The following is a 27807-nucleotide window of genomic DNA, read 5'->3' on the forward strand; positions in this document are numbered from 1 at the left end:
CGGAAATAAATCCCGTCTTGGCTTCCTTAAAAATACAATTTTATCTCTATTAACTGCGGACCAGTTTGACGCGGTTAAAAATTTAAGGAAAAAAATTGACAAAGCTACCTGAACTCTCTTTTTGGTATAGTTATCATGTCACTAGCATTTGTTCAGCCTCAGCAGAAGAAAGGACAACCCAACCAAGCACAAATTCAAAAGGTAAGCCGTGACTGTCTTGAAATTCAAAAACTCACAAAAAAATCCTTCCATTGTTTCACATTCACCCTAGTTTTAGTCTAGATGTATATTGATTTAAAACTTTTAACTATCGGCAAGACATTTTTGGCCACAGTTGTTTCAGCCATACTTGGTTAAGTTGATTTAAGGTGGCCAAAAATGTATTTATATCATTTGAAGACTGAATTTGCATTTAGATAATGATATTAAGGTCAAATTTGACACAACTTGTCCCTCTGTACTATTTTGTTTCCTCTTATGGTACATCGTTGATCAAGGAGATTGCTTACGGTACCTTAGAAAATTTGTTTAGGCGCAACATTGGGATTCAGGGCTTGCCAGTTCTTGAATTTCCTTGATCTTGCTAAATATTCTCTTACAATTTGAGCTGTTGCTTTGTATGCTTCTCTCTTTGGTGGTGACAATATTGATTTTATGGGATGTTCATTATTTCCATATGTCTAAGCATGTCTTCTCTTTCCTGTTGGTTTCTTGGGCAGTCATAGTAAGAAATGTTCTGTTGTTTCTTCTTCGCAACATACACAATCATACTTGCCAACCTCTAACAATGAGAAATCATGTCATGACATGTCAAAAAGCGAGTGAAAATGTGCGATGTAGATGCAGACTTTTTAATATGTTCAATATTCATAACTTTACATTATACAAATTTGTTAATATAAAAAACAATATTCTACTATAAACTTTTATTGTATTCAACAGTGGTCTGTTTTGCTGCTTTTAAAGCAACACCACTAGGTACAAATTCAAAACAACTGCCAGTTTGGCTGAACTAAAATAGCTTTATCAAGCTTTGAAAGAGTGTCATAACGTTTTTTTGCCATCTAAAATGTCATCTATTATCTCTGCCATTGCTCCCAACAAACTATATATGTTGCTATTGCCTGGTCAAAACTAGGTACAATGTAGTTCATCAGAAAACAGCTGGTACTATGAGAACTGATCCAACAGTTCTGTGATATTTCCATCCCCTATGGCCTGTGGAAATCTGTTGGCTAGATTTGAAACTGAAAAAGAAAAATATTTTATTATTTGATTACCATTAAACACGTTAAATGCTTAATCAAATAGCTACATTGTAGTTCTTCTCTTACATGTATTGTTATGATTGCAACATAGGGTGCACAATGCGTTACTCGTCCCGTGATCATTTAAACTGGAACTCCCAAATATAATTTATAAATCTTGAATCTTATACGTACACATCGTTTTCACTTAACAATCGGCTCTTTAGACAACGGTACAGGTCCTGAAAGTGACCTCTCTCTGTGGACATTTCCCCTACGTGAATTTGAAAGAAAGAAAGTCATAAAATCATAAAAAACTAATCACAAACTACTTACCTTAAGTGCTTTTTGCTGTTCGTCCATATAGAAAAATAAACAATGGCGACCAAACAATTATTTAGAAATTTTGGTATTTATCGTCTAATAATGAAAAACCTGAGAATCGCGATATCACTAACGACCAAAAAATCAAAACAACGAAAAAACGTGTAATTGCATGTAAATTGGTGAAAAGCGTGTACACGCCATGTGACAAAATCCTCGCGTGTAAACCGTTGAAAAAGCGTGTATTACATGCGAATATCATGTCAGTTGGCAACTATGTTCACAATATGGCGTGAGGGATTGGCCTATTTGGTTTTGGTATTTATGTAATCTGCTGTAACCTGTTCTCAGTTCTGACAATATTCTTCCTATTTGGGGGTTTGGTGTGTCAAGTTGTACATCCTTCCCAACAATTGGTACTAGATTGAAAAGTTGTCTTCCTGTTTCACTGATTGTCCATCTACTTTGCCATTTCAATTTTGTAGAAATTCTGACAGCACTTCTTACCAATGCTTCCAAAACGGTCATATATTCCGGACATTTGTATAATGTCTGGTAAAAGTCCGGCTGGGCAAAGCATGAAACACTACTTTTTAGTTTTCAAGGCTTAAGAGACGGTCATTTTAACATAATTCGAGATCTTTTTGACCCAACCTTTTGCCTTTAACAGCCACACATTTCCGGTCATAAAAGTGACATGATCATTAAGTACTATCAAAACAACTCCTACTTTAATACCTTCTCATTTTAATCAAGGCTAATTAGTTGTCGAACAGCTGAAATTTACCTGTTCAGGTGACAGGTAAACTATTTTGAACCGGACATTGATCGGTCTATTTAAAGTTATTTTCTTACATTTCAGCGGTTTGCATCTAATTAATTTAGTTAAAAAGATTTAAATTATCAGAAAAACGTTTACAAATATGATTTGATGAAAAAATTAAAAAGGTGAAAATGAAAAATCGCCATAACCACGTTGTTTGAACCAGAGACATGTCTCTGTTTGAACTAGTACATGTGTGCGCAGGTGTGAAATTTAATTATGCATCCTAATTTCTTCAAAAAATGCTTAAATTGTCATTGATACCTTTATCTCACGTTTATTTCGAATATTTTCTTGAAGAAATAACGTAGAAAGAGCTACTTGCACTCATTCATGCTTTGCAAACGTACACGGAATTTACGTATCCGTCTCTGGTCCATGTTTTACCATTGTCAAGATAACATCCAGTTTAGATATAATAAACTGCTTCGCTGAGCGCAGCTGGATACGCCCGCAGAGGTCCAACCCTGAACAGTTGGGGCAAAAATGGACACAATATTCAAGCTTGATACAGGTCTGAATTTGGATTGTATTAAATATTTGACATATTATAGGTTTCTGAATAAATGTAGTCAAAGAACTTGAAATTGGTTATATGAATTGAATTTATATTCAATTACAGATTTCTTGCTGTTGTGCAATACACTGTGCTGTTGTGCAATACTTAGTAAATCTGTTGTCAGACTATAAACAAATAAAGTTCAATAAATTCTCAATGTCATATTAGAAATTTATGAAAATGTAAAGGGAGCTTACATCAATAGATATCAGGGATGGGCACGATTACTGACAAATGTAATCGATTAATAATCGATTACATGAAGGATTTTTGTGCAATCGATTATTAATCGATTACTCTGAATTTTGTATGTAATCGATTCCAATCGATTACTTTATCAAAAGTAATTACATTACTTTTCGATTATTATCAATTACTTATATTGAAGAAAGTTTAAACACAACTTATATAGAGTGGTAATTTGGAACTTTACAAAAACAGCTTTTTAAGCATTGTTGTCAAATGTTTTCAAATCGTTTTCTAGATAGACACTCTTAGAGGGGAACTAAACTATTTAAATATTCTTGAGTGAGCGATGACTTATAATGGTTTACTTTTATAAATTTTGACTTGGATTGAGAGTTGTCTCATTGGCACTCATACCACATCTTCTTATATCTATATATGAGAACATTCTTGAAATGAAATCGACAATTGTATCAAATGCTTCCTTATATTGTAGGTCATTTTGTCCATAGTTTGCAAATTTTTGCTGTCATACTGACTTAATTTTGATATTTACTCTTATATAACAGGATGATATATTTGAATTTAATAAGTATGAGAGGTTTCCTATGAAAAAAAAATATATAAAAAAGAAGAAGAGTTAGTTTTTTAACTTATTTTAAAAGATGGAAATTTATAGTTTATAGTTACATGAATGAATTTATCCTTTTGTTTGGATAATCCACCTAATTACAGGAGCTTATTCTCATTTCGCCTTAGCTGTCAAAATCATTATATTAAATAAATCCCAATTGGCCTTAGTACAAATTTTCAGGTAAAAAAGAATTAACTAAGGCAAAATGGGAGCTTGTGTAAACAATGTAATTAAGTTATTTTTTGTTTTTATTGCAATTATTTGATATTTGTTATGATTTTAATGTCAAAATATGCCATGCATTACTTTTTAAGAGAAGATGTTTTTTTTGTGTCTTCTCAATTGTCCCACTTTTAGAATAAGTCTTTTTATAGTTGCTCATATTTTTTTTTTTTTTTAAACTTTTTAACATATGATATATTTTGTAAATACAGTCTTTGTTGTTGTTTGTAATTAGAGATGACATTCGTTCCTTTCATTCATATGTTTAATTCCTCATAAATGAAATGTGCATTAGTACTTGGGCAATTGCAAAAAGCAACAGTTTTGTATGGCCCCGCAACAAAGTTGTCAGTGCCATATAGTTTTACCCTTGTCCGTCATTCCGTCATTCCGCAACAAACCATTATACAGACTTTTTTTCTAAACTCCTTCAGATTTTGGTATCATTCCCACACATCTAGTTTTTTTTTTTTTTTATTAAAGTTTCAGTTATATATGTAAACAAGTCTGTGGGAAAACATGTTTTTCTGTTCTTTTAAACTTTTTGTGTTGCAAAATGTTAAGGATAATTGAATTATTTAGATTTTTCTAATTGCATAAAATTCATAAATTTCAACTTTTATTAAATGAAACAAACAATATTTCAAGAGAAACAACTTTCCTACTGATATGTTTTTGTTGTAGATTTTTCATGGTCACTTTTATTAAATTAATATAAAAATAATATTTAAAGAGAAAAAAATCCCTAATTACATGTTGTTTAAATTGTTAAAAAAACACAGAGGTTTAATTTGTTTATTTAACATTTTTATCTAAATTCACATTTCGTCTTAGTTCAATTCCCATCTCGCCTTAGTATTTTTTTTACCTTTTTTACCTGGAATTCACAGCTAAGGTGAAATGGGAACACACCATTACAGGTTATAAAATTGCCAATGGAGAACAATTTATAAGCTTAGGGCAACAACATGTATTAAATCTCTCATTTAATTAAACATAATTGAAATCAAAACATAGTCTGTATCTCATTGATTAGAGGTCTTTGATCATCTGATTAGTAATTATAACAACAAGAAGGTTTTTGAGAATTCTTTGTTCTCTTTTCAAAATCATAAACAATTTACATTTTAGTGACACAATGGGATACATGTATCTATTACTGAACAAAAATTTCAATGCATTGGTTCATTGTAAAAATGTTTTGTATTCTTTCCTAATTTTGATGTCATAACACAATGACGAATCCACAGTTTATCTACTCTTAGCTAAAGTTCTAAATATAATTGAAAATTAAGCTTTAAAAAATGTTATTACATATATAAAACCATTCTTCTTTAGTATAGTACAGAACTAAACTTAGGACTACAAGTACATTTATGTTTTCCCTATTTTGAATCTATTTTCTTATTTTTAACATTTTTGTGTTTAATAAAAAATATCTCAAATTATTGACAAGCATTGGAAGTCATTTATTTCAAAAGCTGGAAATAAAGTAAAATTTGTTAGCCTAGGAGATCTGGTTTATCATAATGCAGCTTGAGACAACAGATCTAAATAAGGTATTTGATAAACTCTCAAGTAATATTGATGCATTTTATTTTATCAGTACTTTAAACTGATGAATACATGCAGTTGTCTATTTTCATAGGTTTTATTTCAAACTATATTACTAAAGTAATCGAAATGTAACCGAAAAGTAATCGATGATTACATCATAATTTTTGCTGTAATCGATTAAATTACGATTACATGTAATCGAAAATGTTGTTGATTACAGATTACTGTCGATTACTTGAAAAAATGTAATCAATTACAATCGATTATGATTACAGATTACGATTACCCCATCCCTGATAGATATAAACAATTCACCAAAGTTTCATGAGAATTGCTGTCAGCATTTTTGAGTTATTGTCTGAAAACTGAAAAATCCCCCCTTTTTTAATGAATAAAACCCCATAACTCAGAAATGTAAAATGTAAAATTTATAAAATTCTAAACGGAGCTTACATCAATAGATATAAACAATTAACCAAAGTTTCATACTAACTGCTGAAAGCATTTTTGATTTTTTGTTCGAAAACTGGAAAATCCCCCTTTTTTTATGAATAAAACCCTGTAACTCGGAAACATAAAATCTAAAATACATAAAAATTGAAAGGGAGCTCATGTCAATAGATATAAACAATTCACCACAATTTCTTGCAAGTTGGTGAAAGCATTCTTGAGTTATTGTCCGAAAACTGGAAAATCCCCCTTTTTTTAATGAATAAAACCCCATAACTCGGAAACGTAAAATCTAAAATTTATAAAAAACAAAAGGGAGCTCACGTCAATAGATACAAACAATTCACCAAAGTTTTATGCAAATTTTTGCGGTCGTATAACGGTATGACGTTGGCGTCGTCGTTGTCGTCGTCGTCCAAAGACACATTAGTTTTCGCACTCTAACTTTAGTTTAAGTGAATGGATCTCAATGAAATTTTACCATCAGGTTCAATACCACAAAAGGAAGGTGGGGATTGATTTTGGGGGTTATGGTACCCACAGTTAAGGAATTAGGGGCCAAAAATAAGCATTTTTGTAACTTCCAGACATAACTTGTGTGTAAGTGTATGGATCTCTCTGACATTGTACCACAAGGTTCCATATTACAAAGGGAATGCTGGGATTGATTTTGGGGGTAATTGCCTCCAAATTTTAGGAATTAGGGGCCAAAAAGGGGCAAATAACAAGCATTTTTCTAGTTTCATGACAATAACTTGTGTGTAAGTGTATGGATCTCTCTGACATTGTATCACAAGGTTCCATATCACAAAGGGAATGCTGGGATTGATTTTGGGGGTAATTGCCTCCAAATTTGAGGAAGTTTAGGAATAAGGGGCCAAAAATAAGCATTTTTCTAGTTTCCAGACAATAACTTAATTGTGTTCAAATGTATGGATCTCTCTGAAATTGTACTGCAAGGTACCATACCACAAAGGGAAGGCTGGGATTGAGTTTGGGGGTGATGAATCATAAGGGGGTTCAAAAAATTTGGGGGGGGATTTTTTTTTTCTTTCTTTTTTTCCTTTTTTTTTTTCTTTCAAAATTTTCCATTTTAAGTTGGTTATTTCTGATTTATATTTAAAAGCAAATAATAATGATATGGTAGGAGATAAACACCAAACAGGATGTGTAAATTATTATATAATAAGTATTGTGCAATAGCAAGAAATTTTCAATTGCACAGTATTGCACAATAGCAAGAAATCTTCAATTGCACAGTATTGCGCAATAGCAAGAAATCTTCAATTGCACAGTATTGTGCAATAGCAAGAAATATCCAATAGCACAATATTGCGCAATAGCAAGAAATTGTCAACTGTACAGTATTGCGCAATAGCAAGAAATATTCAATTGCACAGTATTGTGCAAAAGAAGATACTTCGTATAAATTGCTTATTTCTTGACCAATTTCAATGGGGTTTTATTCTTGAAGTCTTGGGGTTCTTTAATATGCTGAATCTAACCATGTATTAAGTTTTTGGGCCCCGTTTTTAAATTGGTCCACATTGAGGTCCAAAGGGTCCAAAATTAAAGTTTGTTTGATTTCATCAAAAATTGAATTATTGGGGTTCTTTCATATGCCGATTCTAACTGTGTATTTAGATTCTTAATTTTTGTTTCCGTTTTCAAATTGGTCTACATTAAGGTCCAAAGGGTCCAAAATTAAACTTAGTTTGACAAAAATTGAATTCTTAGGGTTCTTTGATATGCTGAATCTAAACATGTATTTAGATTTTTGATTATGGGCCCAGTTTTCAAGTTGGTCCAAATCAGGGTCCAAATTTAAACTTTGTTTGATTTCAACAAAAATTGAATATATGGGGTTCTTTGATATGCTGAATCTAACCATGTATTTTGATTTTTGGGCCCCGTTATCAACTTTGTCCACATTGAGGTCAAAAGGGTCCAAAATTAAACTTTGTTTGATTTCATCAAAAATTGAATTCTTGGGGTTCTTTGATATGCTGAATCTAACCATGTATTTAGATTTTGGATATTGGACCATAATAGGTGAATGTCCAATTTAAAATTTTTAAGTTCTTAGACCACATTCATTCTGTGTCAGAAACCTTATTAATAATAATGCTGTGTCAAATATTTAATCACAATCCAAATTCAGAGCTGTATCAAGCTTGAATGTTGTGTCCATACTTGCCCCAACTGTTCAGGGTTCGACCTCTGCGGTCGTATCAAGCTGCGCCCTGCGGAGCATTTTATTTTTTTTATGTCAATCATTGGGATGGCCAACTCGGCAACTGATTACCATAATTGCCTTTTATTTATTTAGTCTTAAGGGATTAAAATCGGGATAATATTTAAAATGTCCGGCTGGCTAAAAATAATTTTGGAAGCCCTGCTTCTTACATCTGACATTGTTATAACATTATATTGGTCATTTATCATTTTATGGTTCATCACAACATGGCATTGGCAATGATTACGTTGAAAAGTAACAATACCAAAAAATTATAGTTACATTTACATGTAAGACTAAGCACTGTTCTCCCCAGATATTTCATTTAGCATCCTGGTAAACAGGGAAATTTAAAATACCATCTTGTTTCCAAATATTATAGCATCACATCCATAACATAATCTATAAGAAAACCAATTCAGATAGCATCACAAATAAGATTATAGCATCACATTACCATGATGCTTAAAGGCCCTGGGGAGAACACTGCTAAGGCCATGCAATAATGATTGTTTGTTTACCCCTACCCTGCCTGGTCTGTTTTTATTGTCTGGGTCAATTCTTTTTTTTGTTGAAGATAAAAAAAAGTGTTGCTTTGGTCTCTAATGACAATTTTTCGATGATGCTTTTTAAAATAGTCTTATAACCTCTTAAAAGTGTGTCAACATTGTTCAATTACCATCCCTTTAGTTTCACATAGCTTATACCACAATATAGAATGTAAAACAAAAGTTAAGTGCAATATTCTCTGTAGTTCTACACTGATTTTTCACAAAAAATTAAAAGAAAAAGATTTTCCTGTCTGCCTGGCCTTAATACAATAATAGTTTTCTCATATTAATGGAAACCAACATTTATTTTTCCATGACCTAAATTCTGTAGTGCTTAATGTAGGTAGGGTCAGGAACTGATTAATTATTAACATAACAATGCTACTTGTGTCTACAATTACATGTACATTTATTATTGTTAGATTTATTAAATGTTTAAGTCTTTGGTTTTTGTTGCTCAATTCTCCCATATATGCTTAAATAGTTTTTAAGTATTAATTCACATGTTTTAATATTCTTTAAGATAAATTGATAATACTATCATGACTATATATAATGTAGAAGTGCCAAAGGTGAAGAATATAGTTCAATGGTTGGATGTTTGTGATGGCTGCCTTGAGTGGTTCTACCAAAAAATGTGTAGGTCTAAAACATGCACAAAAAACACAAGCTGAATGTGCAGAAGTTGCCATTGTTAATAAACTATACAGTGTATGCAATATTGTCATGATTGTATTATTGAATTAATGTTGAATAAAAGGGTTTTCAAGTTCTATTTTGATACATGTATTCCCAGCATACATGGAAAAGCAATGTCACCGTAGACACAAATATCATTGTTATGTCCATAATCAATCAGTTCATGACCTGACCTTGCATTCCTGCAATTAGTCTTAATGTAACAATAATTTTTCGTGATTGTTATTTTTTCAACATAATTGTAGCCAGTGCCACACAATAAATGACAGACAAACCTATGAAGCTGTAAAAGTTTTCAGGCCTAACATCCAATAGATATATAAACATGATAAAAGCTAAATGCATTTTGTGTTTCAGAAAAACAAAATCTATTTTAAGATTTTGATGGGTATGTGTTTTCATCACTACAGAAGATGGTAAAATAAACACCTGAATTACATTTGACACTGTCCACTGATCATGAGTAGTATAGGTTAGACAATACTTGGTCATGTTTTATGAAGATTAAAAGCCAAAGGTGTAGCTGAGGGTTTTAAATGTTCCTAAAACATGACCAAGTATTGTCTGACCTTACAAAATTATCCTTTCCCATTGTAATATTCAAACCTTAATTAGAATTCACTTTTTATAATGAAACTTGATTAACAAAAGGAATGTATAACATATATATGTAATGGTCATTTCAATGGATGGAATGAAATAGCACTAACATAGTTTTGTGAGAACAAAAAGGATAAATTGTTCAAACATTTGTGTTTTTCTTCTGCTTCAGGTAAAATTTCATACTTATCATGCTTATATACCTTAAATTACTTGGTTATAAAAAGCATGCAATGTTATTTAAATCAGCTTTTTGGAATTTGTATATTTTTTGGTAATTATAAAACTCACTCAATAAATTTAAGAATTACGATCATTCAACATCAGATGCTTACTTTTTATTGATGTGTTGTATTTTTCTTCTTCATAAAGTTCCTTTGCTTTATATATCAGCAGTCTGACATTGTTTTCTTTGAAAAAAAAACATTGACTCTAATCATGATAATGTCTGGTATTAAAATTTATCTGGAAATGATACCTGTCAACTTTTCAAAATCTCCATGTTGGGATTTTAATTGCAAGAGGACATGATGCTCCTCTTATATTGTACTAAGTGTTTTTAATCTACTACTGTATTGTTTGAATGAGTATATATGTGATAAATACCCTTTTACATGTTTTAACTCATTTTAATGTCTGTTTTGAGGTGTTCAGTTTATAATATAATAAAGAATTTTAAAGTTCATGTCAACACCTCTCATGGGGAAAATCCCCCTAAATCGTGCGAGTTGGCAGGTCTGGGAAACATCCAAGATTTTTAGATAAGAAATAACAACGTCTGGCCTTACATTCATTAAAATTTTTTGAACGATTATCATACTCAGACTCAGAAATCAACCAATCAAAATACTGGAACTCATGTTTCGAGCACAAATTTTGTGGTACTCAGTAGATTTTTATAAACTGAAAGGCCAGATCCTGTATTTGTTAATGGTTTATGAGTATGATTCATACATTTTTTACAATGTACATGTAAATTGAAATAACTGTACATGTCCCTGCTGTGTTCCATGTTGTCATTTTATAGTAAGTTAGTCCATTTTTTTTTATGTAGATGCTTGATGAAAATAACCAGTTGATACAAGCTATCACAGATTACCAGAATAAAGGAAAGGCATCAGAATGCATGCAGTAAGTAAACAATATCTTAATTGTTCAGTTAATTCTTGTTCAATAAACTTTTAACTCCTGACAATAAAATTTCTAAAAGAATATATATATTGTTACTTGCCAGAGTTTGATGTTTACTTCATGCAGTGACAAAAAAATCAGTTTTTGATAAACTGACAGACATAAGATTGTTCAGAACTTCAGATGTATAGAAATAATGATGAAACCCTTAAGAACAAACAAACAATAGCTTTCTGAATCTCTCATTTTTGTTTCCTTGATTAAGTGCTTCCAATACAATATTAATGTATGTATGATAAATATATGTAAAATGTATGTCAATTGTTCTAGGTATCAGCAGATGTTACATAGAAATCTGGTTTACCTTGCTACTCTGGCTGATTCCAACCAAAACTTGCAAGCTCTTCTCCCTGTAAGTATATGACTAAGGTACTAGATAAGACCTGGTTTATTTAAAAGTTGAGTCAGTCTTGTCAGAACATTTTTTACATGTCAGATTTAGATGAAAAGTTTTTGCATAGTTTACAATCATGTTAAAGTTGAGATTATGTCAGTTAGAGGAGAACAACACATAGTAACCCAATGATATTTGGTATACATTTGTATTAGCATTCAGTCTTCACACTTAACTTTTTAACCTACAAGTCAGTAGGACTTGTGGTTCATAAATTTTTACAAGTCCCCAGAAAATTCTACAAGACCACACAAAATATTATCACCGCTGAGCAGCGCGAAGCGCTGCGAACCAGCTAGGAGGGTTCTGGGGGCATGCCCCCCCCAGAAAAATTTTGAAAAATTAGATGCAAAATCCTGCATTCTGAGAGCTTTGAGTGTCATGTTTTGAAGATAAATTTAATAGGAATAACATTGACAATTGGAGAAAAAAGTAAAAAGTAGCTGTTATAATAATTTTATTCTCTAGAAGTAGAATGCTGTAACATTTTTTAGCCTCTGATGGTTCAGCTGCAGGCTTCTCATATTTAGAGCAATAAATTTGTGACTCTTATTCTTCTCGTGAATTTTAATAGTATCCAGTTTAAAGTTGTCACTACCTGGGGTCACAAACTGTGAATCCATTTTATGTTCTGTGCACCATGAACAGAACATTTTGTTTTTCAACTCATACATCAACCAAGGACTTCCTTCTAACCAACTGGAAAGGAACTGACGCGACCATGTAGCGTCGTACTTTCTCTTCCTTACATTTTCATCGGCGGGGGGCTAAAACGGCTTCCCCGGACGAGCTCCGCCAGTACATTGCCAAAGAAATATTTTGGGAATATAAGTTAGGGGGAAGGAAACCAATGATCTGTCATTTCATACAATGTCTCGATACAGTATTAATCGCAATACGTTTAATTCATGTGAAAAAGCGCAAAATAGAAACCGATTTATTGGTATCACTAATTACCAAAGACGCAAAGAGCGTACCAACTACCGAAAAATCTACAAGCCCAGTCGGACTTTTGAACAACAAATTTGACAAGTCCGCGGCCGATTTTACTGGCCAGGACCGTCGGACTTGTGGCTAAATTCGAAGACTGAGCATTAGAATATATCTCATTTCTATTTGGGCCTGAACCTCAAGTCATGATTCATTGACTCTCATTGTTTTGCATAGTTTAAATGTTAAAGTACAATGTATTGCCATTTTAATATCAACATTTGCAGTTGCTATCAAAATTTCAAACAGTTTATTTTGATTGATGTTTATTTTTTTGTTTGTTTTTATATTCTTAAGTCAATTTTTTTCAGCCCCCAGGACAACAGCAGCAGTATCATGATCCAAACATGCCACAGTCACAGCAGCCTAGTACTCAGATGAGGCCACCTGGCAATATGCCAAATCAGATACCACATCGTAAGTTATATCATACAAAGCAAATATAGAACAGTCACAAAAGTCTAGTACTTAGATGAGGCTACCTGGCAATATGCCAAATCAGATGCCACATCATACATAATTAGATACAAATCAAACATAGCACAGTAGCAGCAGATATGGCCACCTGGCAATATGCCAAATCAGGTGCCACATCTCAAGTAACAGCCTAGAACACAACTGCAATCTTCCAAATGCATTATAAGTTATAAAATAGAAATTAAAGCGTAGCACATTAATAGCAGCCTAGTATTCAGATGTAGCCACATGGCAATGTGCAAAATCAGTTGCCACATCATAAGTAATAACTTATAAATCAAAAAGCACAGCAACAGCAGCCTAGGTTCAGATGTGAAGACCTGGCAATGTGCCTATCATAAGTAATGACATAGAAAACAAAATGTAGCACAGCAACAACATTTGACTACTCAGGTGTTGCCACCTGGCAATGTCAGAAATCAGTTTCCACATCATAGGTAATAACTTTGAAAACAAAAAGCACAGTATCTACTGCCACTTCTGAAGTAACAACATTAAACTGAAACATGCCACATTCATAAATAGCCACCTACATAGATGAGACCTCCTTGTGATATACCTAAACATATGCCATATCTTGGGTAATAACATAAAACCCTAACATACCATAGAAACAACAGTATTTTATTCAGATTAGGTAATTAGGCACTATGGCATATGTTGCAAAAACACAAATTCCAGATCTGGGTAGGAAGAATACACCAAAAGTTCCAAATTTAAACCAAAAAATCCCTATGCATAGCTGTTAAGAATATAAAATATTATGCAAATATTGGTTTTTCAAATTAAAGTTTAAGGATTTGAGATCAACGTAGATTCCAGCTGAATGTTTGTTTTGAATAGAAGAAAAAATATATAAATTGAAATATTTTGACTGTTGCTCTGATGAGAAATTGACCCCGGGGGCATTGAGACACCTTGGTACATAGCACCTTGGTACATAGCACCATGGTACCATCACGACCATACGCAAGTAGTTTTCCTCCTAATCAGGTGTCAATCCTGACATTTTGTAAAATTTTGCAACAGTATGGACCTGAACATGCCACAATTTTTTTTATGAAAACAGCCTATAACTATGTTGAATGAAAACATCTGGTAATATGCCAATTAAGATGCCACCACATATAAATAGGCACAGTAATATGATCTAAGCATACAAATAAATGCCAATATGAAGTGATTTGGTAACAATTGTATTAGTTGATCTAAAATGTTACTTTCCTTGTCAAATGCTAAGACAGTCCCATAATCAAAGTGACAACACACAGATGTTTTACTGCACAGGATAATGTCGAGAAGTTTTGTAGTTTTTTATGTCATACAAATTGACACATTTTCCTAAACATTACTCATATTACAATTAGCCTAAACACAAAATATTGCAACATTCTAGCAGACTACACGAATGAATTTTATTTTTACAGGACATTCGGTCTGGTAAACAACCTAGCTTTACCAGACCGAATGAAATTTTACCAGACCAATTTTGTTTACATCTAATTGTATATTATCCGACAAAATACAACAATCTTATGACTTGTTGTGCCCTACTCCCTGTCCAAAATGCACAAAAACAAAATCACGTGACAAGAGTGTATATTTTGATGAAAGTTGTGCTCAATTGCTTGAATGCATTTCACTGATAAAGAAAATTAATGTCACATTTTATTGGATTTTGACATGAAAATTATTTGTGAACTAAAAATAATTTTGAGTTTTTGTATAAAATATTTCCTGTATCTTCTTTCATTTTCATATATCTTTTGGTTTTCAATTCTAGTGTTTATATTTCATAGCTGTATTTTGTGAACCTGCTTGGATTTTTTTTTTATGTTTCTATTGTATTTGATCGGCAAACCCGGAAATTGACCTTATCCGTTCCCGGAATCTGATCCGGTATTGTTTATATTTCCGGTTGATGGATGCCATTGGGTGCTATAAACAGTTTCGTATAAAAAACTAGGGGTTATTCCCCGACTAAAAATAACCATGGAGGGAAATCCCTTTTTATTCATATAATTGGTGAAAAAGTATCATGTTTTTTGTATTCGATTGTAAAAATTAGTTAATTAGCTTTCAAATTAAACAGGTTGAATGATTAAAATAATTTTAAAAATTAGATTAAATATTCATGTTTTGAGGGGAGACAACACTGTAAACATCCTGTTTTTTTGGCAGTGAAAATTGAAAACTTATTTGCAGCCACTGTAGCTCTTTTCGAAGCAGGAAACCGTACCCTGAAACAAGATTTTTATTAAAGGCCAGGTAAAAACCTATGAATTTCATACAGTTTTGATTATGGGAAATGTGCCTGTATCATGTTTACATGGGTATGCACATGACCTGATTTCAGGTTTTTTATGTTCAGATTAGGCAACTTTTCCCCCATTTTCTCTGGATAGAACTTTTTTACTATATTAAAAGTACAGTATATTTTTATTTCAATATAAACTAGAGAAAATTCTGATTCCAGTAATATCTAGTTTTATACAAGTATCTTTATTAACCATTCCACCACTAAGGGTAACTTAGGCATGGTCCCTTAAAATATGACGTCATAGAAAAAAACTGTTGATTGCACCCTTAAAGGGTCAAACATATAATATAGTGAGGTTTTAGCATAGAAATGTGTTACTGAATGGAGTAAAACAATTCTGAAAAATATCATATGGCATGCATACATTAATTTAAAAGCATCAGTTTGGTATATTTAATGCAAATATTACAGATTTGTACATAGCAACCAGATATAAGAAAACCAGACTGTGTGCAAATTTTGAAGTTTTTTCATCTTTTTGCGACGTCATAATATTTTTATTCACTCTCTCATATATTTGGAACCAAAAGTTGCACATGAAAAGTGTAGATTTTTTCTACTTTGACCTTTACTACTGATCAGTGTAACATACATTTTTATTCATTATATTATATATTTGGTACTTTTTATAGTCAAATAGCTACAAGTGCCGTTCCTAAGAAATACACTATTTCAATATTTTTCTCAACTCAGCTACACCTTAGTTCATATAATACTAGGGACAAAATCTGTTTAAAGTAACTTTATTTATGTTTATTTCATAGTTTTTATTCTATTTATTCAATAGAAACCCAATTTTATGATTTTTTTTCTTTGTATAACTGATGAAAATGTGATACAGGAAATGTTTGGAATATGCCAGTTTAACTATTTGCCACTGGCCAATATGCCAATACTATGCGACATAAAAAATGAGCCGTAGTTTCACTATCGATGGTCGCAATCCTTAAAGTAAGACATCATTTTAATCGATATAATGTACAGATTCAGAAAAGTAGAGAATTTTTTATATATCACATACAAAGTTTTGCTTAAAGGGTCAAACATATAATATAGTGAGGTTTTAGCATAGAAATGTGTTACTGAATGGAGTAAAACAATTCTGAAAAATATCATATGGCATGCATACATTAATTTAAAAGCATCAGTTTGGTATATTTAATGCAAATATTACAGATTTGTACATAGCAACCAGATATAAGAAAACCAGACTGTGTGCAAATTTTGAAGTTTTTTCATCTTTTTGCGACGTCATAATATTTTTATTCATTCTCTCATATATTTGGAACCAAAAGTTGCACATGAAAAGTGTAGATTTTTTCTACTTTGACCTTTACTACTGATCAGTGTAACATACATTTTTATTCATTATATTATATATTTGGTACTTTTTATAGTCAAATAGCTACAAGTGCCGTTCCTAAGAAATACACTATTTCAATATTTTTCTCAACTCAGCTACACCTTAGTTCATATAATACTAGGGACAAAATCTGTTTAAAGTAACTTTATTTATGTTTATTTCATAGTTTTTATTCTATTTATTCAATAGAAACCCAATTTTATGATTTTTTTTCTTTGTATAACTGATGAAAATGTGATACAGGAAATGTTTGGAATATGCCAGTTTAACTATTTGCCACTGGCCAATATGCCAATACTATGCGACATAAAAAATGAGCCGTAGTTTCACTATCGATGGTCGCAATCCTTAAAGTAAGACATCATTTTAATCGATATAATGTACAGATTCAGAAAAGTAGAGAATTTTTTATATATCGCATACAAAGTTTTGCTTAAGGGTGCTATAAACAGTTTCGTATAAAAAACTAGGGGTTATTCCCCGACTAAAAATAACCATGGAGGGAAATCCCTTTTTATTCATATAATTGGTGAAAAAGTATCATGTTTTTTGTATTCGATTGTAAAAATTAGTTAATTAGCTTTCAAATTAAACAGGTTGAATGATTAAAATAATTTTAAAAATTAGATTAAATATTCATGTTTTGAGGGGAGACAACACTGTAAACATCCTGTTTTTTTGGCAGTGAAAATTGAAAACTTATTTGCAGCCACTGTAGCTCTTTTCGAAGCAGGAAACCGTACCCTGAAACAAGATTTTTATTAAAGGCCAGGTAAAAACCTATGAATTTCATACAGTTTTGATTATGGGAAATGTGCCTGTATCATGTTTACATGGGTATGCACATGACCTGATTTCAGGTTTTTTATGTTCAGATTAGGCAACTTTTCCCCCATTTTCTCTGGATAGAACTTTTTTACTATATTAAAAGTACAGTATATTTTTATTTCAATATAAACTAGAGAAAATTCTGATTCCAGTAATATCTAGTTTTATACAAGTATCTTTATTAACCATTCCACCACTAAGGGTAACTTAGGCATGGTCCCTTAAAATATGACGTCATAGAAAAAAACTGTTGATTGCACCCATTGTTGTTTTTGTCAGTCAGATATGTTTTTATTCGGATTTACACATTACGTGTATGCAATTTTCGGCATAAAGCTAGCGGTTGAACAAAATAAACATCGCTGTCATGAATAATAAAGATGAGAATGAATTTTGAGATCGTTTGGGAATTTTGCTCCCAATATTGGGAAAAATGTAGGGTTTTTAAAAAAATCCACGAAAAAAACAACACCGGACATTCGGACCGGAATTCAACAAAATTTTACCAGACCGATCCATTATTCACCAGATTTGTCCGACGGTCCGACGTATTTCGTGTAGTCTGATTCTAGTACTTTTACTGCTGAAGAAGGTATGCATACATTTTTACTGTACATTGTATAGATTATTAGATACTTTGTAAATTGAAATGAGTAAATTTGTCTGATGATAAGGATTTTAACTCTTAAATACAACTTCTTTATATTGCAAGGGGACACCGCAGGTGGGAGTCAGATACCAGCTCAACAAGGTAGTTACCAGCAACAAGGAAGCAGTGCTCCTAACATGCCTGGATCTGGAGGGTACCAGTCAAGACCAATGCCAAGTCAGCAACAAGGGGGACCAATGCCACAACAAATGGCACCACAAGGTGGATCCATGGCACAATCTATGCCTCCACAGGCTGTCTATAGTAAGTTTTATATTATTTTTGGTAGACTGATGTTTGACAACTTAAAGTAAATAACTTTTAACATGTCCACATTTTAATAAGTCTATGTTTTTTCTGTTTACTATTAAACACACTGTGTGTTTCATATTGTGTAAAAGTCAGCCTCTATATGAAAGTACGTCTTTAGGTCTCATTTATACAATGGATGCAAGGATTGATTTCTGAATGTTATGCATAGAGATATATGCTGCACATCAAAATTTACCTGTTATAACATGTACTGTAGATTCATTCATTATTAATCATTGAATACCAATTTTTCTTGGATTTTCGTGGTTACAGAGGTTCTACGAATTTAAATATTCATCAAATTACAAATTTTCAATAGGAATGTATGTATTAATTTTTAAAACCTAAAAAATCAAATATATGAGAAGTTTACCTCAATCTGAATAAATTGGTAACCACGGAAACAAAAGAATCTACATTGTACAGTATAAGCAGTATCATATTTTGATTTTTCCAGTATTTCCCACTATGCTGGCAATACTCATAAAACTCTGGTTTTTGCCAACCCTAATGATTATTATGTTCACATCAAATTTGTGTCTACAATAACAATCAAGTATATGATGATGACAAAATCCATCAAGTTACAAATTTTCTATACATGCTATAGGAATGTGTGCATTAATTTTTAAAACCTCAAAATCAAATATCCATGAACATGATGAAAATGCAAGTTTACTCCAATCCACTAAAATTGGTAAAACGGAAATAAGTGAATCCATGTAGTATAAGCAGTATCATATTTTGATTTAACATCATTCAGAATTAAATTAATGATGTGCTTTTTTTAGCTTAAAAATATATAAATATAAGATTTAAAAGTAGATTTTTATGAGTATTAAGAGATAATTAAATAAATGAATATTTTTAGAAGCAGGAGTCATTCCTATACCTAAGAGTAAAAATATAAATGTATCATTAGTTTCGCCTGTGACAAAGTTGCAGAATGCGATACATAGGGATTACAATCTGGGGACAGTGTAAAACATTTGTTTAAAGCTTATTATGAGTAATAGAATAACTATATTTCGTATATGGATTCCTTGCAAGGTCTAAATGTCTGTCAGACAGGGTTCACCTGACCTGGACCTCATTTCTTTAATCAGTGATCAAGGTTAAGTTTTCATGGTCAAGTCTGTATCTCAGATACTATGATCAATAGGTCAACTATATAATGGTGTATAGAACAATTGAAAGGTGTATATGTTCGTCTGGCAGGATTCATCTGAACTTGACCTCATTTTAATGGTTCATTGGTCAATGTTAAATTTTCATGTTTTTTTCTGTTCATCAAATACTATAAGCAATCGGTCGACTATATTTGGTGTATGAAATGATTGTAAAGTGTGCATGTCTGTTTGGCAGGATTCATCTAACCTACCTTGACCTCATTTACATTGATCATTGATAATGTTGATTGTACTTGAAACTTATAGTAAAACCTTCAAATTACACACTTTCAACATAAATTCAATCATGATAAGTAAAGCAAGTGAGGCATTGCAGGGTGTGCACTTTTGTGGTATCTTTTACAACTTTAGGATATGCATTGTATTTTAAGCAAATAACAAGCAATCATTGAATCTTTTATGAATAAAAAGAAGATGTTGGCTAAATATGTCAATGAGACAACATTGCAACCCAATGCCAAAAGTAACCAAAAGAACTTGTCTGCAATGATAGACAGGTGTCAATACACTACATGTATGCGAAGCTTTAAATTGTCCTGAGTCTATGAATATGATAAAAGTGAATAAATTTAACAGAAACATTCAAAGATTAACCATTAACTCCCAATTCTTTAAAAGAAATCACATGTAATTAATTGCTTTAATATTCTTAATAGTAATACTAGTTAATAAATTTTTAAAAAATCTATTACTTGGCTTCATGTTGTTACAGTTTGACCAATTTAGACAGCATGGCAATTCAATAGATTTTAGGGACGATTATGTTTATATATCTTATTGATAAAGCTTTTCACATTTGTCTATGTCAGTATGTGTCTTCATGTATGTCTTAGAGTTGCAGGACCAATACTTTCTCAGATTTATACACTTTGCAAATGTAAAATTAGAGTCTCAAACAAGTGAACTTACTACAAATGTATGTCTTATTTATACTCTTTAAGATTCAGGTCAGTATTTCATATTACCCAGTATAACCTGGTATAACCAAATAAAACCTTGGTTGTCTCAGTTTTTCCCACTGGGTTGGGCAATACTCATAAAACTCAGGTTTTTGCCAACCCTGATAATTATTATGTTCACATCAAAGGACAAGGTTCACTTTAGGCCAAATACTGCCTTTAAAATTCAACCTTTATCTTAAGATTTCAAAATGGCCATAATTTAGTTCTTAAATGGATCTGTTTCAAAACCATTACTACTAAGTTTAAAAAGTCTCTTCATAAAAGTACATTTTAGGCTTCAAAGTCAGCACATTTTGGATAAATTGTCAAAAAACAACGATTTTGTGCATGTTTTGGATATAAAAGCTTCAGGAAACCCATGGCCGCAACCTAGGATCCAAAATGTTCTGTAGCCAAAAGTTGCCAATGATTATAGTGAATCCCTAGACACAAACACTTTCTGGATCAGGGGTGGCAGCCAAACTAAATTATGTTTAAACAGTTAAGAATTATTGAAAATTTGACCAAAACTGACGTTACAACACAAATAATGCATACTTGAGGGTTCATTTCATCATCATTTTTAATGTGATGTGCCAAAAGAAGTTATTTTGTATTAATCATGTTAATAGTTATATCACAACTATTTCTTTGTGAAATTTGTAGTATTTTGGCCTGATTAAAAAAACAGGCCCATCAAATTCTTAGGGCCAATTTTAACCCTTTGTGAACTTACTCCTTTGTGTCTACAATAACAATCAAGTATATGATGATGACAAAATTTTAAACTAAAAACATGAATTTACAATATGGCGCTGATGGTACCAGCCTAAACTATTTGAATAAAGCTTTTAATTTCAGGGGGTAGAAGATCAAGACACTTTATACCTAATGCCTTTTGGGGTTCTGTGTCCACAGTGATTTTCTGATTTGACAACCCTAAGAATCCCTTATCAAGCCCTATTAACTCCTTGCAGTTAAAATTTTAACAATACCTTTTGGTATAGAATATGTCATTGAGACAGCAACCCTACAATACAAATAACCAAAAAACATTTATATATATTAGAACAAATTTGGTTGGCAAATATACATGTGTTTTCTCTAACATTATCTTATGCAATTTTAGACCAGTCTCAGTCTGGAATGGGTAATCAGCCATATGGAATGCAACAAGGTAACTTTAGTAACCAGCAGCAGCCAATGATGTCTCAATCACAACAAATGATGCCGCAACAGCAACAGCCCATAATGTCACAGCAACAACCCATGATGTCGCAGCAACAACCCATGATGTCACAACAACAGCCTATGATGTCACAACAACAGCCTATGATGTCACAACAGCCAATGATGTCACAGCAACAGCCTATGATACCACAACAACAGCCAATGATGTCACAAGGTCAAATGATGCCTGGTCCTAGTAGCTCACAAGGGGGACCAACAATGAGTCAAGGTCAAAGATCATCAATGCCGATGCCATCTGGCTATAGGAGAGGACCATCTCAAGGTAGTATGAATAAGAGAAATGTAAAACTTAAATATTGTTACTGTATTTGGTCGTGTCTAGTACACACTTTTTACCAAGATATATAGTAGGTATTATGGGGATGCATATTACACACATTTATCATGTTTATAGACAATATTTTTTTGTTTTTTTTTTTAATAAATAATGAGGTTGTTTCTTCATTACTGTATATTCAAGGTGTTTTTTTTTTTATTATAATGCAAAAAACATCTGGTTTGTTTTCCCCTGCCGCAACATGGTGCAGGGGACATTGAAACTCATATTTTGTACGTCTGCTTTTGGAAGCATTGTTGTGTCTTGCCAGATTATTATGAAATGTACATCTTAAGTTTATACCAGAAATGTCTTGTATAAGTTCTAAAAATCAGTGCCAATCAATTATCTGATTATTACTAATTTTGCAAAATACAAAATTGGCATCCTATAGTATATGTATATTCCCTGTTTAGTCCACACTTCTCAGATTTAGGTGTTTTAAGGAAATTTTCAATTGGAATATAATCACTTGTCATGCTTGTCTGTTTAATTTTCATCTGATATGAATTAAACTTGAACTTTCTAATGTTACAATGTGTTACAGGGAGTGAAATATCATTATTTTGTTGAATGCTTTGTAGGTCAGTATGGTCAACAAGGTTACCAAGGTAACCAGTTTGGAAATCAACAGGGATCTTTTCCTCAAGGCGGGCAACAGAATTTTCAACAAGGTCAAGGTTACAATCAAACTCCTAACATGCCTAATCAACAGTACAGTGGGCACCAGGGACAGGATCCACGGTTTGCCATGTATAATAGAGCACCAGGTCAGATACCACAAAGTCAGGCGTCAATGGGAGGGCAGATGCAGAATCAAAGTATGATGAGTGGATCTGCCCCACAGAAAATGCCTAGTCAGGGGTCAATGGGTCCAACAGGAAGTCAGATGGGTTCTCAGAGTAACATGGCAGGACAGGCAAACCTGATGCCGAATCAGATGTCTGGACAAGGACCATCTGGACCTCCAATGCAGGGTCCCAGTCAAATGGGAGGTCCTAATCCTAGTCAGATGGACAATCCGATGTCACAAAGTCAAATGGGAAATCAGATGCCTCAAGGACAAATAGGAAATCAAATGCCTCCACTAGGACATCCTCAAATGGGAGGTCAGATGCCTCAAGGTCCAATGAATCAAGGACAAGGTCAGATGGGTAGTCAGCCTAGTTTTCCTTTCAATCAAAATCAGTTTTAGATATATGGATCTATCATTGGAAAGTAATGATCAGTTTCCACTTAATTCAGAATTGATTACTCAAAAGCAGGACAGAGGAGAGGGATTTTGTGACATAACCTTAGGAAAAAAATTTAAACCCCTTTCAAAGTAAGCATCTTGTATTCGCTATCCTGCTTCAGAGATAATGTTAAGTACATGAAACTATATTAGTAATGGGTCCTAAATTCATCAGTCAATTTTGTTGCAAAAGATGTCATCATTATGCATTTGTTTTATCTTAGTTTTAGGCCTACCTTCAGGCTTTGGGAATGTCTGAACACCTTTTTGTTTTATTCGAGAGCTGAGTTTTGTTTAAAGAATATATTCTGACATTGGAAATGGATATGAAAATTCAACAGTCAATAAGTAGTAGAGAATTTTTTTTAATTAATTTTTTTCCTGTGAAGAGAATATTTTACAAACCCCATAATATGCATAATGTATTACATTCAAGATGTTGACTAGGAAACTAAGGTCCAAAAAGGTTTAAAAATGTCTATGGTTGTAATATTATTAAACTATGGATACCAATTAATACTGTCAAATGATTATGTATTAGAAAGATCACATGACATTTCCTTATATACAGTGGATTTTGACCTTCACATTGCACTGAATAGTAGTTATAATTTATAAAGAAGAACATGAAGAGAATATGATAGTTGAGGTTTTCAGTTAATAGAACGGTCTGATAGCTTTTAGATACGAGTTTAAAATTCAGGCCTTTTCCATTTAAATGTGAATAGGACTAAGAGATGAGATCATTTTTAAGCAGTATGAATTAAAATTCATGAATTTTTAGGCATTTTGTTAAATACCTTAAAAGTAAATAGCTTTTATGTGTTTTCAATGTCTTGATTATTCTTGTAATATAATTTGAGTGCCTTTACTTGTTATCTCTACTTCCTATACCAGCTTAAACTTTCGAAAAGAAAGGCAAATTGTATCTAAAAAAAAATATTTTATTTTTTTTATGCAAGTTCAACTTTTTTTACCTAATACTTTTGTATTTTATACCTTTCCAAGTAAATAGGATTTCTGTTTATTAGAAATTATTTGTGATTGATTGTCCTTCATAGTATGTAATCATTCAAACACATTCAGGAGAAGAAAATGTTAATTTATTATCAATATGGACCTTGTTTTACACTTAATTGAGCCAGATTTTCATACTAGCTCCTGTTGTAATATTCTCCACCAAAAGACAGTTTCCAGATTGATTATGAATATGGACCTTGTTTTACACAAAACTAAATGCTGTGTTCACATGCTCAACAGAGAAGAAGCAGATTCCACATGTTCCAGTTTTCAAATATTTTAGTTTGACTTAGCCATGGCTTATTTGGCTCATGAGTAGAGTCAAACCTAGGAACCAGTTATTATTTAAATTCTGTTATTTTAAGTATGATAAAGAGATGTCTGAAAATGTCTTTTTTGAGCTGATTGATATTATTAACTTGTTTTAAGAAACAGTTTCAGTATTTTTAATGTTATGAAAATCTTCAAGGTTGTAATATGTAAAATGTTTTCTTTGTTCATCTTTAAAGCTAATTTATCATATTACAACGAATTTAAAACATGCCAAAAAATCAAAGAACTGTGAAATTATCATTTTGATGTACATGTAAATTATTGATTTTTAATGCATTTATTACTTTAAATGGATTATTGTCAGCACAAGTTTCTAGAATGAATTGAAACATGAAGAGGACTTATTTTATGCCTCACTGCTGATAGAAGGGGGCATTATGTTTTCTGGTCAGTTTGTCATTTCATCAGTTAAAAACAAGTCATCCAATTGGGGTGCACAATAAGTAACCATTGGAATAACAAGTTTTTTTAAATATTAATTCTACCAAACTCAACAAATATGTAGTTAATAAAAAAAGTCCAGCATTATGATTATGTCTTCTGTCTCTTTGTTTCATTAGAATCAGAGCCATTTAGCTGAGACCTTCAGTACCCCTACCTTTTCATATATGTATTGTATACTGGGTTGTCTATTTTGCCTGTTCCATAAAACATACATGGTACCCAGGATAGGGCACTTTTAAAATGGGGTAACCACCTATAGAGGTAAATTTAGAATTTCACTTATATTTACACTGTTCCATATTGTACTTGACACCCACAAAGATGAATTTACAAAGCACCTACATTTGGTCCCATATACAGTTTAATGGAGCAGCCCTAAATACAGAAACTTAATGAAATATATTAAACTACCATGATGTAAAAAGTAACATATGATTATGATAAGAACAATGTTAGTCTTTGTTTAATGTGTATGGAGTTTGTTTTTTATTGATCAGTAGTTTTTCTTTTAAAAAGTGTTGAAAGATGATAAATCTTGTATCTGAAAATGATTTGCTTTCTAAGTTATCCTTTGTTGATATTGTGTTAGATTTGATACAGGTCATATTGATCTCATTGATAATTTTGATCTGTTTAATGAGTTGTTGATATTAATTGTATATAATTTAAATGTTTGTTACAAAATGTACATCTTTAATAATATGTTTGTAGTTTTGTAAAAAGAAAATAATTCAAGCTTCTTAGTTAAATTGACAGCTGTCCTTTTCTGCCATCTCTCAGTGTATGAAGACTTTTGAGAGTCAATAGTCGTGCACGTTTGTTACTTGTTACTTTTTTACTTTAAAAATTACCTGGAAAATTATCTTAATGCACCACGGTAGCAATTTTTGTAAAACCCATCTTTTGATACAATCCTATTTCAAAAAAGTTAGCGGGTGATAATCACATAAACTTGTAGGTATAATTTGCATAGATTTGTCTTATATTAAGATTTGATTTATGTGACAATAATGGCAAGATTTTTTCAGTTGTAGCCAAGACTACCAAATATTTGTTATCTTAACTTATTGCTCAAGGAAAAAATCTGAATGGCATGGACTTAGTAGACAGTATTGTGTAATTGGTTATGGTTTTTATACGACCGCAAAAAAATTTTTGTGGTCGTATATTGGTATGACGTTGGCGTTGTCGTCGTCGTCGTCCGGCGTCGTCGTCCGAAGACACATTGGTTTTCGCACTCTAACTTTAGTTTAAGTGAATGGATCTCTGTGAAATTTTACCATAAGGTTCAATACCACAAAAGGAAGGTGGGGATTGATTTTGGGGGTTATGGTACTAACAGTTAAGGAATTAGGGGCCAAAAATAAGCATTTTTTAGTTTCCAGACAATAACTGTGGAACGGTGTATGGATCTCTCTGAAATTATACTACAAGTTTCCATACCACAAAGGGATGGTTAGGATTTGCTTTGGGGGGTTATGGCTCAAACCGTTTAAGAATTAGGGGCAAAAAAGGGGGGAAAACAAGGTTGTCCTGGTTAATGGACAAATACTTTAGTACAAAACATAATTTAAAGCAGTGTAAGGGAGATAAATCAAATACATCATTGAAATTATCTCCCTTACACTGCTTTTAAAGTAATGGTTAATGAACAATTAAGATAATTTAAAACAGTGTAAGGGAGGTAATCCAAATACAACGTTTTGGTTACTTCCCTTACACTGCTTTTAAATTATGTTTAAAGAAATGCATATTTATAAAGGAAGACCAGTAAAAATATCTGCAAATGTTGCATCTTTTTTTTTACAAAAAAATCCATATGAAAGATTTGACACTATATTTTAAATTCTATTATAAAATTGATTAAGTTAGCACTATGGTAAATTTAAATGGGTAATTATGGTTGCAAATTCCATTGGAAATTTGAATTGAGATTATGACCATATATTGAGGGAAAGAATTTTTTGGGGGAAAAAAAAGGGGGGGGGGGGAAAGAAATTGTGGGGGGTCAATTTTTTCTCATTTCAGATTTCAGAAATTAAAAAGAATTATTCTTCAAATATTATTTTTTTTTCAAATTTCAAATATTGAAAAATTTCAAGAAGTAATCTTTAATTGCACAGTATGGCGCATTAGATTTGTAAAATCTTTGACCACATTTATTTATTTGTTATGCCGAATCTAACCGTGTATTTAGATTTTTAATTTTGGGTCCAGTTTTCAAATTGGTCTACATTAAGGTCCAAAGGGTCCAAAATTAAACTTTGTTTGATTTTAACAAAAATTGAATATATGGGGTTCTTTGATATGCTGAATCTAAACATGTATTTAGATTTTTGATTTTGGGCCCAGTTTTCAAGTTGGTCCAAATTGGGGTCCAAAATTAAACTATGTTTGATTTCAACAAAAATTGAATATATGGGGTTCTTTGATATGCTGAATCTAACCATGTATTTAAATTTTTTA

The 27807-nt window shown here is 32.0% G+C and overlaps 1 protein-coding gene across 1 annotated transcript; it reads left to right on the forward strand.

Annotated features, from left to right (window-relative positions):
• The first annotated feature begins 56 nt into the window (after positions 1 to 56).
• Positions 57 to 27305, forward strand: LOC127701836 (protein SSXT-like). Its single transcript, XM_052205809.1, has 7 exons — positions 57 to 201; positions 11143 to 11219; positions 11550 to 11631; positions 12975 to 13080; positions 18364 to 18564; positions 21873 to 22256; positions 22895 to 27305. Exons 1-7 carry the CDS (start codon positions 136 to 138, stop codon positions 23503 to 23505), a joined length of 1527 nt encoding a protein of 508 aa, XP_052061769.1. The 5' UTR covers positions 57 to 135; the 3' UTR covers positions 23506 to 27305.
• The last annotated feature ends 502 nt before the right edge of the window (positions 27306 to 27807 follow it).

The sequence above is a fragment of the Mytilus californianus genome, unplaced genomic scaffold, assembly GCF_021869535.1.
Source record: "Mytilus californianus isolate M0D057914Y unplaced genomic scaffold, xbMytCali1.0.p SCAF_5, whole genome shotgun sequence".
Lineage (NCBI taxonomy): Eukaryota > Metazoa > Mollusca > Bivalvia > Mytilida > Mytilidae > Mytilus > Mytilus californianus.